The sequence below is a fragment of the Excalfactoria chinensis genome, chromosome 7 (genome assembly GCF_039878825.1).
Source record: "Excalfactoria chinensis isolate bCotChi1 chromosome 7, bCotChi1.hap2, whole genome shotgun sequence".
Classification (NCBI taxonomy): Eukaryota; Metazoa; Chordata; class Aves; order Galliformes; family Phasianidae; genus Excalfactoria; species Excalfactoria chinensis.
The window spans coordinates 12,271,961-12,288,305 of record NC_092831.1 but is presented as its reverse complement, the minus strand read 5'-3'; the positions used below and the strand labels follow the sequence as shown (position 1 = coordinate 12,288,305).

Sequence of the window (16,345 nt, the reverse complement as noted above, 5' to 3'; positions counted from 1 at the left end):
AAAATAATGAATGTGAATTCATCTAGAACTTTTGAGGCAAGGAAATCAAATCAGACACAGTGTTTGGAAGCAGATGGATTTCTGCACAATGCTATGCTAGCAGAGCTATTTCAACAGCTGGGCAGATTTAGCCTCTGCTTAGAAAGCACAGCTGCTCCAAAAGCACAAAGGATCTGGGCACAAACTCAGTTGAGTGAAGAGGTGGCTGTGTTGTACAGAGAGCTGATGGGAAACATCTGCTTGTAAAGCTGTTAGCTCTGAGGCAGCTGTCAGAGAAGTTCTGTGAGCTCCTCATCTCTGGAGTTGTCTTCAGCTGTCAGTGTTCATTGTGCTGGGGGCCCCCACTGGGAAGGAAAATGAGGAATGGTTATGGGGGGCATGGATCTGACTGTGTTCAAAATGGAAGAGTGTTTGTATTGAGGAAGGTGTATGTGCATGTGTGTCTGACCTAACTTTGCTGTAAAAACTTCTTCATAATCTGAGTTCTTTTGCAGCACTTATCTGAGTTGTCTGAAAGCTCCAACAAGCAAAACTCAGAGTAGTGTCTGGTTTTAATCTTTTGTTTCCCAGAGTGCAAGGTCTGCTGTTGGCAGCCCAGCTCTGCAGTAAAGACGAAGAAAAAGATTATTTCTGTATTTGCAAGCCCTGCAGTTTAAATAGGATATTTGGGCAGCTCAGAGATCCCTTGCGCTCACTTTGCACTGGGGATTTTAATTGCAGTGTTACAGGAAGGGGGTGAACTAAGATGCAGCCAAAGCAATGTACGACGAACAAATCTGTCTCCTAAAACCTGCAGACCCCTTTCAGTTACATTTGTTGCACAGAACTACTAGCCCTTTTCTTACAAACTAACTATTGTCTTTTGGACTATGGTAGTGATCTGTACAAAATTGATACATTAAAGCTAACTCAGCTTCAGAAGCAGCGCACAGCTTCACTGACACAGAGTTGATCAATAGTCTGGGGGCACTGTTGGCCAAACCTGCATACAAGTTACCAGTTGTGGACCTCCAAGAAGATCAGAGGATTGTGTGGTCATCTTGTTAATGTTTGTTCAGGCTGGTTAGAGGGCTGATGTTTGGCCCACCTGCAGAGCGATTTTTCTTTCCTTAGAAATGCTAGATTCCTCACTCTTTGAATGGGAAAATAACTGATGGTCTTCTCCTTATATTCACAGTCTGAAGGCACAAGGCTGCAGAAGGATCTCCGAACTTACTTAGCTTCTGTAAAAGGTAAGATCAACATATGCAGAGGGGTTTCCTATCCTCAGGCAGGAGTTTTAGGATAGAAAGAGTATTCATTTGGAAGGGACTTTCAAAGACTAACCAGTCCTGATCTCTTCAGAGATAACCAAAAGCTAAAGCATGTTAAGGATAGTATTGCCTCTTGAACACTGACAGACACGAGGCATCAACTTTCCTTCTCTAAGGAAGCCTGTTTCAGTGTTTGACTACCCTCATGGTAAAGGCATTTTTCCTAGTGCCTGGCCTGAACTTAGTGTATGCTCTCACTGATTCCCAGAACCAATGGTTTGCAAATGGCAGTCAGGTCTATCCAGCTCCAAGGGGATGCTCCAGAGGCAATGCTGTGTGGGTGCTCACAGCATGTTTAATTACTGAATTGTATAATAGTGTTTTTATGATCCTGAGGATCAATGAGGAACTGTACAGACTAATGCAGAAGAGGTCACCCTTGTCTTGTTGGGGTTTGCTCATAGTTCTTCAAATCTTTCTCAGGCAGGATGGGTTTGTGCTTTAATGCTGAGCTGGTGGTGCTCTTGTAGCAGACAGACTCTCATATCTTCTGCCTGGGGACAATGAGCACAGAGTATTTGATGTGACTGCATTCTTAGTTCCTTTTTTCCTGTGATTACCTTCCATTTTTGTGTTACGAGAGGGCAGACATTCAGCAAGTCCCATCTTAGTATTTGTTGAAGCTTATTCAACGCTTCTAATTTTCCTGTTCCTTAGGATAAGGGATTAATCGTTTCCTTGTTTCTGAGGCAGCTACTTCTTCTTTCCTAGCTATGCATGAAGCCTCCAAGAAACTGACGGAGTGTTTGCAGGAAGTTTATGAGCCAGACTGGCCTGGGAGAGATGACACAAATAAAATAGCAGAGGTAAGACTCAGCAGAGGATGTGGACTCAGTGGACTTGATCTATAAGAGGAGATAGGTTTTGGAAACCATATCAGTGAGCTAAATTTCTTTAGATGTGCATCTTTGCAGTAGGAATCAAAGGGACAAGGTGTTGGGAAGAAGGGATAGCTGAGGGGATGTGGCCTGTATTTGTTTCCCAGATTTCTGAACATTATGAAGAGCCATGTACTACTTATGCGCACAAACAACTTTGTTTCCTCAGCAATGGCTAAAAAGGGACAGAAGAAGCCAAAAGAGAGTCTGTAATTAAATAACTGGGTATGTTTTTCATTCTCTCTGTAAGAGTAATAGGAATATAAATTGATTCCCAAAGCATGATCAGAGCAGCTGTTGTGTAGCTGCAGTCAACCTCCCACTCATAGCAGTACCACCAGCTACCATATTTTGTCACTTCATTTGACTGGGCCATGTGTCACCCCAGCCTGCTCTTCTCCTCATCATTTGGTGAGGTGATGCCTGTGCAACTTGCCCAGGTGTTTTCTGTGGAATATGGGGCACAACCCATCATTTGACAGCTTGAATCTTCCTTGGCACGTATATGCAGTGGTCCAGCTGGAGACAGACATCCTCTGCGGTGTTGTTCAGCTGCTCAACTGAACAGCAGCTGTGGCAGTTCAGCTCTGCCATGAGGCTGCAGGACAGGGCTTAGCTGCAGCTGTTTGCGTCAGCAAGGAAGGCACAGGAAAGAAAGCAAGAGAATGATTGTTCACTTCCCTGGGTTATTCCTGCAGAATTATCTCTTGAAATAACGTTTCCATCTTACACAGGAAATACTGACTTTAAAGCAGATAAAAGAAGCAAAACCAGACTGTTTCCAGGTCAATCCTTTCATTAACTTGGAAACTTTCTATTATGATGTGCTATTGCAGTAAATGGAGTTGTAATTCAGCTGGTTTGGCTTCACATTCTCTATTGGCCTCGTTCCTTCTTGATCCACCATGGTACCTCCTGGGGGACTGTCCTTTCTGAGAACTTGAGCCAGAGGGGCCAAAGGGAGCAAGAATTCAGAGACCTAAATGCAACTCCTCTGAGAGTCTGCAGGAGCATTTCCAGCCTCCGTCTTCCCATTTAATGTCTGTCTTGGTTTCTCTCCTTCAGGAAAAGAGAACTGGAAGAAAATTACTCTTCTGCCCCCCAAAAAAATAACACCCAAAAATTCCTCCATAAAGTGGGCATTTTTCCTTAATAGTTTTTCCAAAACCATTTGGCCAAATGGAAGAACAGGAAGTAGAAGTAATTTCCACCTAATCCTGGTTGTTGATGGGAAATTAGAAGAAAACTAAAGGATAATATATGTGTGGGTTAGAGTGCTAGCTCTGAATAGAACCTCCAGGAGGCTGTGGAGGCAGGTGGTGATGGCTGATGAGTGCTGTGATAGCTTTCTGCTGTTCATTATCTTTTGGAGCTGCATTACAGTGAGGGAAAAAGCAATGCAGTGGTGTCTGATGTCTCATTTTTGTTGCTGCTGGAGGAAAGTGAGGGGGGAGGAAATGAGGGGATGCCCTGACCTTCATCTTCCTTTCTGCTGTATTGATTTGGGCTAGTGCTGTTGGGGAAAAGACAGACCCTAAAAGGAAGGTTTCTGAAGGATGTTGTATCCTCCAGGTGGCTGTCTCAATTAACAGCATCAAGCTGCCTTTTCTCTTTCTACGTTTCTGCCATGATCTCAGTTTTCATCTTATTTCTTTGCTTTTCCAAGGAAATGACAGTTTCTTAAGAGCTCTTGGGTCTGAAATTATTAATTGTAGCACTTGCAGAATGCGAAGTTGTGTGCTCCTGATATTTAATTCATTGCATTTGTTTTTCAGAACAATGACCTGCTCTGGACGGATTTCCATCAGAAACTGGTGGATCAGGCACTTCTGACCATGGATACGTACCTTGGCCAATTTCCAGATATCAAGGTAAGATTCTCTTTAAGTCTTTTGATCTTGAGTCACAGCAGATGAAACCTAATAAGCATTAATTCTTTGCATCCCCCTGTTTTTTTAGAAAGGTGTGAGTGCTGTTGCAATCATTTCAATTAGAGCAGCTGAGATCTTGGCAGCTCTGGGTTGTGTGAAAGAGTTATTTTTTCCTTTGGGCTTGAATGAAGAATCCAGGGGAAAGATGCTGAGGAAAAAAACCCTTAAATGTAAAATGTGAACCTGTAAAAGTTCTGATTGTATGGCAATGCAGGAAGGTGGTGTCAGGAGCAGCTCACTGAGCTCTGTCTTTTCAGTCCTTTGTTATTTTTTAACTTCCCTGTAAGTACAAAACATTGAGGCAGATATATTTTATAGATCGAGGCAGTGTGAAGGACAGATTTCTGTGTGTTCCCTGAAGTTCTGCTGTGTGTGTAATCAGCTCTTTGCAGGGAAGAGGGAATGCTGAATGTGGGTCTTTTGGTGGGTGATCAGTCTGGGTTTGAATGGTGTCCTGTGAATTCCCCTTTCCCCGCTGTCATCTCTCCATTTGTTTTGGGAAGGTTATGCAGGAAATGTCTTCGCCATATGGAAGCGCTAGTAATGATACCACCATATGGAAATATCAGCTTGGCTTCTTCCCAATGAAAACAACCCTTTCCCCACCACACGGCTATTAAAGAGTTCGTCAGTATTTGTTGCTTCAGGAGGATCATGCTGTATCAGAGTGGGGCAGGACATAGGCTTGTAAAATGAGCCCTAGACAGCAGTGTCATTGCCTCCTGGGGCTCCTTGTTTTTGCTTCATTTTTCCAACCTTTTCTCTTCCTGGAAACGTGAGGTGGGGAAGGGCTGTTGCTTTCCAGCTGCTAAAGACTGTAGTGCCGATCATACCCCTCAGTGTGATTCCCATGCTGCTTCTTTATTGGGCTCTCTGTAGACTCAGACTTCTGCACTGCTTCTGCCTAAATTGCATTTTGTCAGCCTTAGTGGCTGTGCGCTGGTTAGTAACGTCAGTGTCACGATTCTTAGAACCGTGCTTAGTATCTTTGGGGTTTCGTAATTCTGAGGGTGTACAGTGTGATTTTATAAAGAGTGTGAAACTCGGGCCACCCACATTCCACCAAAACTGAAGGGATGAGGCAATGAGCACTCACTGATCCTTTCTGACTTTGGAGTAGGTCACGAGATAACTGTTACTAACATCACAATCTTCAGGTGATGCTCTAGAATATCAGGAGTTAAAGTTCTTAAGGGTGGCATGCAGGAAAGAAAAAGCAGTCGTATATAATTAATAGAATCCTTCAGTTGTTTTATTTGCTGTGGTAATAGTTTTGTTTTCTACAAAAAGCAATTTTATTTAATTTTATTTTTTATTTTCATGGAATTCTGCTGTTAGTGTGATGAAGAAAGATGATATGGAGAGAAGATGATTTTAATTTAGTTCAGGGAAGGCCTGCTTTTTGTTAATGATCTGGTAATTCAAATGTGCAATGTTAGATCGTGCATGTGTTACTTGTTTAAGTTCTAACATGTTCTGAATCTTCTTCCATTTGAAGGGGCTGGAAAAATTCCCTTGAGTTTTTTGGGTTTCCTACAGGGTCCACAGCAGAAATGTGAAAACATACTGTTCCTTTAGGAAGGGATTTTTGTAAGCTTTAAAGGAAAACATTTTTAATATTTGGTGGGTGGGAAATAAAATAGTCTCTCTGTCTTTTGTAACTTGAAGAATGGGAGTACAAAAAGTACCGGATCCTTTCTGTGCAGGTCAGTATTTCTAGCTTGCTAGTGTAGGACTTTTGTATAGGCTGTTATTTACTGTATGAGTGAGTTTCTGATTGCGGTTGTGGAGCACACAATGACAGTTCAGCTGTCTGCAGTGAGCCCGGAGAAGATGAACCATAACCTGATTTCTGACTAGCTGTGGGGTTGGATAATTTCTGTCTTGCACTGAAGCTGGTGCGCTGTTTCTACCAGGCTTGAAAATGAAGATCAGTAAGAATTTTTAAAATTGAGGTTCAAATTAGGGTGGATATGTTGTAAGGAATAAACACATCTGCTGGAGTTCAGCTTCTGCCATTGGTGGTGAGTAACTACAGCTGTCCTATAGTCATACAGAAAACTACCTTGCAGGCATCCTGAGTTGGTTTAAGTAACATTACTGCCATCACAGGCAGTTGCACGATCAGTGGATACTCCAGAGGGACTTGCTGGATCCTGATTCTTTGCAGCACTTCCATGTATTCAGAATATCCTTGCCGTTCCGACCAAAGGAGAGTATTCATTCCCACAGATCTCTCATCTGGCCATGTGCTTAATCTGGACTGTGTGGAAGATGCATTAACTTGTGTCTTGGAGACATCAGTGTTGCTGGAAGTCTCCTCCTACAGCCTGTCTCCGTGCTCAGCTGGCAATATTGCCCAGGAGGAGTGCAGGCTGCCACTGGTGGTGCTGGGGAGGTGTCTTTTGCTGACTGTGGCTGAGGAGTGGATCAGCTTCTTCGTGATTCCATTCTTGGAGCAAACTGAGTGCTTTGAAATTGCCTGGGTTTGCGTGTGGCTGAGATCCTGCAGATTTCTGTGACTCACACAGTGGTGCAGCAGTGTTTGCTGAAAGCTCAGAGGAGCATGTGTGGGAGACGTGCAAACTGGTCCCAGCTGGTCATGGCAGAGGGATCGTCCCCGAGCGTGATTTTGCAGTTTATCTGCAGGAGCCTGGGGAGAGAAGACCACGTCTCCCTGCCAAGTGCAGTGGGGGAGATTTTGCTTTGCAAGTAAATCCCTGATGCTGATTCTTCATCTTGCAATTTCAATTTCCCTGAGTTGTGTGATTAATTTGAAACCTTCCTGGCTCCTTCATGTGTCCTCTTCTTTCAAGCTCTTCAGTCAGTCTTTGGCTTGCTGATGGCTGGCAAGGCACCTGGCTCTCTGCGCTGCAGTTAGGCTGGGAAGCCCTGTGCTTCAACTCATATCATCTGGGTTGTTTGTAGGGGAGCATAGGGGGAAAGGGCAATGGATGGTTTAAAGCAGAGCAGCCTAATGGGTCTGAGTCTTTTTACACTTCTCTTGCTTAATAGCTGGTTACAGCGGATCACTGATCATGACTGCGGTCACATCAGCTGATCCACAGTTCTGTCTGGACCTCCTGTCGCAGGGTCTGAAATGCTGTCCTAGGCACATCCTGAACATGTGGAGGAACACTTTTTCTGTGTTGGCAGCAGAGATGCCTTCTTGCGTTGAACCATTTTTGAGCTTCCGCATGAGTTGGGGCTACAGACTGGTTAGTTAGAAAGTGGCAGCAGCCTTCTTGGCCCTGAAAATGAAGAGACAGGTACCGGTAGGATGCAGGCATCTGGTAGCACTTAGGCAGCACTTGAACTATGGTTCTAAAAACATTAATGTCATTCAGAGGTGGGGCTGTTGTATAGATCTGTTTGTCTTCCCTGGCTGGATATTCCTGAGCAGCTCGCTCCAGGATGGTTGTTGCCCAGGAGCCACGTATGACAGCTTTTGTAGGGTATCCAGTGGAAGTCTTTATGCAGAAAAAGCATGAAGCTGGGTGAACAGGTACAAGCAGGGTGAAGCTGAGGGCATGAGAGGGGATTCCTAAGATTGTGGTTTTGGCTTCTGGAGGAATATTGTCCTAACTCTTTTTTTTTTTTTTCCTTCTTTTGTAGTCTCGCATAGCAAAGCGAGGAAGGAAGCTTGTGGACTATGACAGTGCCAGACACCACTTTGAAGCCCTGCAAACTGCAAAGAAGAAGGATGAAACCAAAATTGCAAAGGTAAAGCAAGCAGAAGGATGTGCAACTATCCTTTCATTTGGGAAGTCTGCTTTTTGCTAAATGAGCAGGTGTAAAGCAAACCTGTACCACTTCATTGTGTATTCTTAGTTCAGAGAGGTGCTGTGGTTAGGTTTGGTTAGGTGTTTCCTTCTTGCCTGTTCAATTCTCCTAGAAGGCAGGATGCATTCTGGTGTCTCAGATCACACCCACCATTATCAGTTGGGCATCTGTCAGCACCGCAGCAAGGCCTTTGGCATATGTTTCCTCAGATGTTGCAGGACCAGTATCCTCTGTTGGAAAAGAACATGCCCCTCTGGGGGAAACAAAGCCTTGCAACACCACAGCAAAACTTGACAGTTTGTTTGCTTCTTGGGGCTCTGTCTCCCCATCTCAGTGCAAGAGTGACTGTAAGAGTTTGAGTGTTTCTTGAAGTTGGTGTCATTTGTGAAGTCCTCTGATACTCTAGCCTGTATTTTTAATCAGGGTGAGAAGTGTTGTCACCCTTTGCTTTGCAGTTAGTTCAGGTGGGAAAGATTAGGGCTTTGTGAGAGGCAATAGTATATCTATGACATGGAAAGAATAAAGATGCTTCTCTTCCTCCAGGCAAAAGATTTGTGTTTAGTGTCTGACTGACAGTATTTTATTTTTATGCTGTCAGTCATCAGTCACCTGCTCTCCTAGCACATGCACTGTGATTAATCCTGGCAAACAAAGAGGAGAATGATGGATGGCTCAGGTGTCATTGCATCATTTGTTTAGCAAAGTGATTTGTGGTTATGTATGCAAGGCATGAGGCCCAGCCAGTCATGTTGTCTGCTGAAAGCCATACTCCAGTGTGTTCAGGGGTAAGAGAGGAATTTCCATGGGGTGTGGTATTATTTTTGGTATGTGCCTTTGGGATCTTTGCTGCAGTGGCAGTGTGGTAGGAATTGTTTTACTCTGATTGGTAGCTGGTGATCTGCACTGATCTTTGCCATTGATGCACTCTCTCATGTTGCCCCAAGTGCTCACTAAGAATGTGTTTTTACTGAAGGATGATTTGTTGCTCTTTAGTTAATGTATGGAAACAGTAGTACAGGTTGAAGAATGAGGTGTTGCAGTTTAGTAGATGGTCTGTTCCTGATTCAGCCTGTGCAGGTGCCTCTTAATACTTTACTAGACTTCCCGTGAGCAAAAATGGGTGTCAGATCACATCCTTCTCCCCTCTGTGCTGTTGGCCTTAAGTCCGGGCAGAGTATCATTTGTGATGCATCGTTGAAGCCTGATCCTGTAAAGAAAGAAGCACTAGAAGTGTCCCAAAGCTATGTACTTATGCTTTTCCTGAAGAGGCATCTCAGCTTCTTGATCCTGCGGCTGCTGTTCTCCTTTAATATACAATGTTCTTTTCCCAGTCAGGACTCCTGCCACTTATTGCTAAACTCACAACATGCCATTAAAATAAATTGCTGTGGACTTTCAGCTGTTGCAAGTAAATAAATACCATGATTGATTAATCCTGACCTCTCTTCAAGGAGCTCTCACTTCACAGCCATGGCTTGGAGTAGGGTTGTCTGTGTGCTAGGCCACTAACAACAATTATCTGTTGCTCTTTGCAGCTGCCCGGCTAGTCTACAAGTATCCCAGCCCACACTGGAACATTAATTACTGCTAAACTTGGCATGCTTCAAAGGATTCATAACTGATAAATTCCAGGATGTTTGTTTTATTCCTATCGCCTTGGTGATACTGGTTTGACCCAGCCTTTAAATACAGTCTCTGTTATTTTAATTTTTTTTTTCTTTTTAATCCTAAAAACAAAATACATGTTTGTGTGTCTCTCTCTCTCGTATTCTCTTTATTTGTTTTTTTCTCTTTTCAATCAAACATGCTCCCATCCCCAAGCCTGTTTCGCTGCTTGAGAAAGCTGCGCCTCAGTGGTGTCAAGGGAAGCTACAAGCTCACCTCGTTGCACAAACTAATCTGCTCCGAAATCAGGTGACTGCTTATCTACCTGGCTCTAACCCTGCATGCGCTATCTTGGCCTCTAGATTGTACTGTGCTACTAATGTCTAGGCAACGTTCACTCTGGTCCGTGTGTTAAGTGTGTCCTTAATGCTCCTGAGCTGCAGTGGGCACATGGAAGTTGCTGACTGGTGACTGAATCTGTGCCTGCCGTGTTGATTTCTGACCAAGTGCGTGAACACTAGGCTGTTGTTTTCTCCCCATAAAATGAGGATGAAGAAAGGCTATGGAATAGTGCCAAGATGGAGGGGGGGTGTAGTGTAGTTCCTCCAATTATTCTAAATGAAGCAATTGATTTTTACTGTTGCTGTTTAAGAAAGAAAAAAGAGGGAAACATTGAAAAATTGGCTTCTTAACTTGTTGAGTAAAGCGGGAAATAAAGCATTGCTTCAGAAACAGTTTCTGTGGCTGCTGAGTTGGGTTGCAATACTCTCCTGTGGTAAAATCCCAAATCATCACTGCCTTGGCTTGGCTGGTCTGAAAGAGCCACTTCCAAAAATACAGCAGTTCAGTCTGCATAGAAGAAGAGGCGAACTCAGCCCAGGGCATTTGTACCCTCACAGTATATCTGAGAAACTGCAGGTCGATGTCATGGTTGCATCATGTGGCAGAAACTGGGAAAACAGGTTATAGCATCTTGAGGGAGATGAGGGTAGGAAAACAAGAGCGGTCCAGGGGATTGAGAATTTCAGTCCTAGTTGTACAGGAGAGGCACAGCCTTCTGATGAAGTTTCCCTTGGTATCTATCTTGGAGCTCAGTACAAGAATGAAAACAGTGAGAAGTGTTTTTGGTGGGCAAAGGAATAGAAAATCATTACTTAATCTGGGAGAGCATGAGCTACTGCTGACAAGGCCCCGATCTCATTCAAATGCTTGTACTTTTTCCTCCTTCTTCATCATGGTAAATGAACTGCAGTTCGGACACACAGGAAAAAGGAAATACACCTTATAGAGCACCTGGGATTTTCAGTCAGTTTGTGATGGGCGATCTAGGAAAATACTGGGTTACCACATAAATAAAGCCTGGGGAAAGAACAAGTGTGAGCAGTCCTGCTTAAGATGCATAGCAAAGTGAGGAAATAAGTGTTCATTCTTGCTGGAAGGGAGCAGGACGTTTGGCAGGATTCCCAAGGCTTTCCCTGTACCTTGGAATGCTGGGACTGATCTGTTTGGTTCTGGTTCTTGACTGATCTGTTTAGCTGGTGGTACTTGTGGAGGACTAGAAAGGAGGTACAAGATATTTTACAAGCCACAGATAAATTGGTTCTTCCTCTTCTCAAGCTGGATGGTGTGACTGGGAGCAATACCACCTCCCACAGATTTACCAGCAGAAACAGCATACACAGGGGCTCCCTCATTCATTGCACTGTGATCTCAGAGTACTGTGAGTTAGCTGATAATTTTAATCTGCTGGGTGACTTTGCCCTAATGCAGGTAAGAAGGGGGATGTATGTCATCTTTCTTGCAGCTCTATTGTAGCGTCTTTAATCTGCTAAGTAGCATTAATATTTTCAGTCACCCTGTATGTTTTCAAATCAATTTAAGTCCTCTAAGTTGTTCCTCTTATTCCTTAAGCAATATTATTGCTAACATTAATTTTTTTGTCTTCCCAGTTATGGGAGGCTTCATTTTTCTTAATTACGTGTAGCCTGAAAATTTCAAGAAGGATGATGTGTTTGTGTTCTGAAGCTGTAGGTTTCCAGGCCCAGCAGGCAGAGAGCTTAAAAAAAGAGAAAAGCTTCAGTTTTTGTATTCATGTGACTCTTAAGACTAAAGGTGTTAATGGCAACCCTAAATCTCATTAAGCTCATGATAAAAGCAGGAGGGCTGATGACACTGCATTTGTTGAAGAGCCTCAGAGTATTAAGCCCTGCAAAGATTGCTTCTGTTTACCAGCAGCTGTGTTGCTTTCTCTTCTCTGATAATTCCTCTCACATTGCAACCTTTAAACAAAAATGGGGGCAGCAGGACTTATTATTTCTAATATTAAGTTTACAAAAAAGCTCCTTCCAGCATTCAGACTTCTGGCTTTTTGGGCTTTTAGCAGAAAGTCAGTGAGGGATTGCGGTAAAATCTTCTGGGAGGTTTACTACTGCAAGCTCTCAATTACAAATTTTGGTGATGGTACTTTTTGAAACAAAGAGGAAAATGACTTAGAACAGCAAATTCTTGTCTTTTTACTAAGCACTCTGAAATGCTGTCTTCAGACCAGGAAAGCAATGTTCTGGGTACTGATGCAGTGATAGCAGAGCAGTGTTTCTGCCCATAGGGTAGGGCCAGCAAGCTGGGTCCTGGTCCTTGCTCCCTGCCAGGGACAAGAAAGTCTGACTGAGACTGATGGGGCTGAGGTGGATGCTCAGTGGTCTTCTGTCTCCTTTCTCTTGGAGGTCTGAACTATTTACTGAGCAATGCATAACTACCATGTTATGCAGCGTTGTGTTTTGGGGAGAAGTGGTTGCCAGATTGCTGGAAGCACCGGGCTGGAAATTGCAGGATGCTCATGAGATGCACAGCAATAGGATATGCAACACAGCCATCCCACTGTCAGAGCTGAGCTGGCTGTGCATAGTTCTCAAAGCTGTAGCTAGAGGTAATGTCAGGAAAGCATCTGTGTGTTGTGTAGCCATCAGGGTGATAAAGATGATAACAGAAACAGAAGAGCACAGATAGTGTAGTGGTGAGATCTGCCTCTGAAGTCTGTCTTTCCTCCCTTCCCCATGAGTCAGCCTAGTTTATCTGCTGGAAAAGAAGCACAGTGAGCTGTAGGCAATTCAGGAGGCTCCTGGAATGTATTGAGGATAACTACTTGAGCCAGGTAATAGACAGCCCCACCAGGGAGGATGTAACACTGGACCTTTTGCTCACAAGAGAACTGATAGGTGACATCAGAATTGGAGACTGCCAAGGCTGTAGTGACCATGCAGTGGTGGAGAGTTCATACTAGTGAGGGATATCAGACAGACTGAGAGCAAAAATTGGATGCTAAATTTTAGGAAAGCCAAATTCCAACTCTTCATGGACTTAGTCAGCAAAACTCCCTGGGAAACTGTCCTCAAGGACCAGGAAGTGGAGCAAATCTATGATCAGCGAATGAGCTAGAAGCTGCCTGTCTTATCCAGTGTCAGGACTATTGTATCTAAGAAAAATCAACCAGAACTGTGTAAGGGGTGCAGTATCTGAGAACAAGAGCACTGGCTGAGCCGCAGGATTACTGATTCCTACAGCTGTGCTGGAGTGAACGTTGCCTGTTGCTGATTTTGCCTTTACCTTGGTACGCCACTACTGATATATTGCTTTCTAGGTTCTTTGACCTTATGAACAGGTAAATGAGTGGGGGAAAGACTGATTAATGATCAACAGATCTAAAAAAACTGACAGAATACAGTAGTGCTTCATCTCCCAGCTAGCCCATCTCCTGTGTTGATTCTGATTCTAGTCTAGAGTTAAGATAAGCCAAAGGATGGACAGGGATTTTTTATTTTCCCCCTCTTTAAAATGGCATTAGAAACATTCAGTCATGGGGGGGGTTTAGAGAAGAAGGAGTCTTTGTGATGTTTTTTTCTGATCGAGCATGAGCTATGTCTCTGTTTAAATGGGCTTTTTTGTTGTTTTGTGCAAGCTTTCTCAAAGTGCTGTTCTTCAGCAAGTATAGCAGCATATTACAAGGAATTCTGGATGGAAACATCCTGATACCTTCTCCCCCTGCCTGTTCCTTACAGGGTTTGCTTAACTTTACAGTTAACTTTACACCACCCATTCTGATCTCGAGTGCAAAGAGCCTTTGGCAGCAATGAGTTAGCTGGAAGGTAGGAGCTTTTGTGGATGACTCCAAAGTCAGACAAGAGACGGAGAGCTTGAGGATTCCATGCAGCTCTGTGAGATACAGGACTTTGAGCCACATGGTGTTTTTTAAGTCCTTTCTTCTATCAGTCCTATCTTTGTGTAGACCTGTCATTAAAGAGCAGTAAGCTGTGGGTTTCTTTAGTTAAACTGACACAAAGATGATAAAATACAATTTCATAGAAGGTGTGAGAATCTGACTGAAGGCACAAAGAGAGATGCAGTTCCCACGCTGTTTGGGGCATGTTGTGACATTCCTGCTGTAGTCACACACAGAAGTAGGCAGTCAGAACAGCTTTCCTAATTCCTTTTGCTGTTGTAAATCAGGTAATACAAACATTTTACTTAGCAAGCTTATGGTTTTAAGCCAGGACACTGAAAAGAGGAAGAGGCCATCTAAGACAAATATGAGAAGGGTTATGTATTTGTTGCTGATGCCTGCTGTCATCAACAGGAGCTAGGATCGTCATTTTTTGTCTCTGGAATGCAGAGGAGTAGTATCATGCAGTATCACTGGGATCTGTCCATATAGGGGCCAAATAGATCAGATCAAATTTAAACTTTCGACTGGTGTAAGAGGTTTTGTGCAAGGCAAGTTTCCTTTAGTGTTGGTAGTCAACAGCCAGTCAGGGTTTGCCCTTGTATTAGATCTTTACCAGTATGAGTATGTTATGCTGCTGAAACCAACAACTGCTGCTCAAGCAATCCCTACCTAGTCTCCTGCTGCCATAGCTCATGCTTTATGTACTCTTTTGCTTCTCTGCTATAATCTATGAGAGAGATGTCTCAGTCAAGGTTGCAGACCTCTTCCCTTCCTCAGATGAGGCAGTGCTTTGGAACGCCCTTACTTAAGCAGCCTTAACAAGGAAGGACTCTTCTTCAACACCCACTGGGATGTGTTTCAGCTCTTTCAGATCCACTCTGTCTTCATCTGTATTTGAACTGATGGCTGAACTGCCTGACCAGGTCCATTCAGTTTTTGGAACCAGGGAAATTTATAGAACTTGGAACACGTTAATAGATGTTTCAGTTCTCTTCTGAGTATCTGAACAGGGGTCTCCATTGAGAGAAATGCTGAGGGTAACCCAGGCAATCTGGAGGGGCATCAACTCGCTGGTGATGCAACCCTGGTTCTTGGGAGATCCATCTGGAATGGGAATTACTCCATGCCAGAATTTTGCTTGTTCTCCAAGAAAAGTCAAGAGTCACTATCTTCAGAGTCCCAGTCCCAGTCCTTCAGGGTAGCTGTCTGTGCTGGAGCTGGAGCTTACTATCTCCTTTCTCTGTTATTAAGGCTGAAGAAGAGTTAGTAAAGGCTCAGAAGGTGTTTGAAGAAATGAACATTGATCTGCAGGAGGAGCTGCCTTCACTATGGAATAGGTGAGTTCTGGAAGTCTTCTCAAGGGCTGGTTGGAAGGATATGAAGACTTCCAGCTTTTCCACAGATCTTCCTGTACAATTGTTCTCAGTTGTTCTCTTGGGCTGGGTTTCTGCTCTTGCTTTCTGGATCACCTCAGAGAGTCTGTTCTAGGATTACATCCAGCTGGGGAGATCTAGGGAACACCCACTGAAGCAGCAGGTTTAAAACAACAGAGAGGGTGAGAAGATGGTTTGCTGCTCTTTGGATGCTCCTTCTGGGTTTAGACAATTGGGTGAAAAAACCTTAATGGAGGGATCCTGATGTTGGCTGCCCTTAGATGTGCTCCTGGCTGTACAATGCAAGACCCAGTGAAGAACTGGTGGTTGCAACTGTACTCTTATTGTGATCTATTTAGCAAAATACAACCTGGGTGAGAGGTGATGAACACTTGAGAGACTGGAATTTTGCTATACTTAGGATTGTGCTGATAAAAAGGTGAGAGAAGAAGCAGATAAAGCAACAGGGAGCTCAGACAGTGAAATGTAGGAGCTGACATACAGGGGAGGCAGGGAAAATCCACCTAGAAGTGCCCTAGCTTCTTATTTTCAAATGCAGTGACATTGTCTGGGTCAGCAATGCTGGTCTAGGGGAGAGGGAGAGAGCATACAGCAGCTATTTTATTTTCTACTCTGCACCTGCCTGTCCCATTTGCCAGCACAAATTCAGGTCACACCCTACCTGTCCTCCTCCTCCTCACCTTGAACACATTTGCTGTATGCCTGGCTTTTGTTCCATCACCCTGTCCACGCTTCTTTGCAACCCTTCTATTCCTTTAGGTACCAGACCTGACAGAGTTGAGTTCAGGTGGCAACAGTGAGCAGGAGGTGTGAGGAGGGGCATAGCTGAAAGCCTTTAGGAGAGCATTGTGTCCATTAAGCTTTTCTCTTTTTCATTTTCATTTGGCAGTCGTGTTGGTTTCTACGTCAACACATTCCAGAGTATAGCAGGCCTAGAAGAAAACTTCCACAAAGAAATGAGCAAGGTAAGGCGACTAACAGTTTGTTCTATTAACACACTCTGTCCTCACTGTTATTTAAAAAGCTGAACAGTGTGGAGAAGAAAGAGCAGCTGTTTGGAAAAAATGAGGGTTAACAACACGGGAGAAGATCTGTCTGAGATAGTACTATAGAGGGATAAAACATGATTAAGAGACTACAAGGAGCATGCTGCAGTGGGAGTGTGTGACTTGTCTCATTTGAAGATCCACAGAGGGAAGGGTGGCAAATTTTGGCCCTCTCT

At 43.9% G+C, this 16,345-nt stretch overlaps 1 protein-coding gene across 6 annotated transcripts in view; it reads left to right on the top strand.

The window, feature by feature from the left end:
- The window catches only part of BIN1 (bridging integrator 1), an 83,970-nt gene that overhangs the window by 39,750 nt on the left and 27,875 nt on the right, over nucleotides 1-16,345 (top strand). For 3 of the 6 annotated variants that reach the window (XM_072342535.1, XM_072342538.1, XM_072342539.1), the window contains exons 3-8: nucleotides 1,178-1,232; nucleotides 2,025-2,119; nucleotides 3,967-4,062; nucleotides 7,738-7,845; nucleotides 14,981-15,066; nucleotides 16,013-16,088. In XM_072342535.1, the coding sequence (XP_072198636.1) occupies nucleotides 1,178-1,232; nucleotides 2,025-2,119; nucleotides 3,967-4,062; nucleotides 7,738-7,845; nucleotides 14,981-15,066; nucleotides 16,013-16,088 (516 nt within the window). Of the gene's footprint in view, nucleotides 1-1,177; nucleotides 1,233-2,024; nucleotides 2,120-3,966; nucleotides 4,063-7,737; nucleotides 7,847-9,712; nucleotides 9,820-14,980; nucleotides 15,067-16,012; nucleotides 16,089-16,345 lie in introns of all 6 variants that reach the window. The other 3 variants (XM_072342533.1, XM_072342537.1, XM_072342534.1) reach the window with 2 other exon arrangements.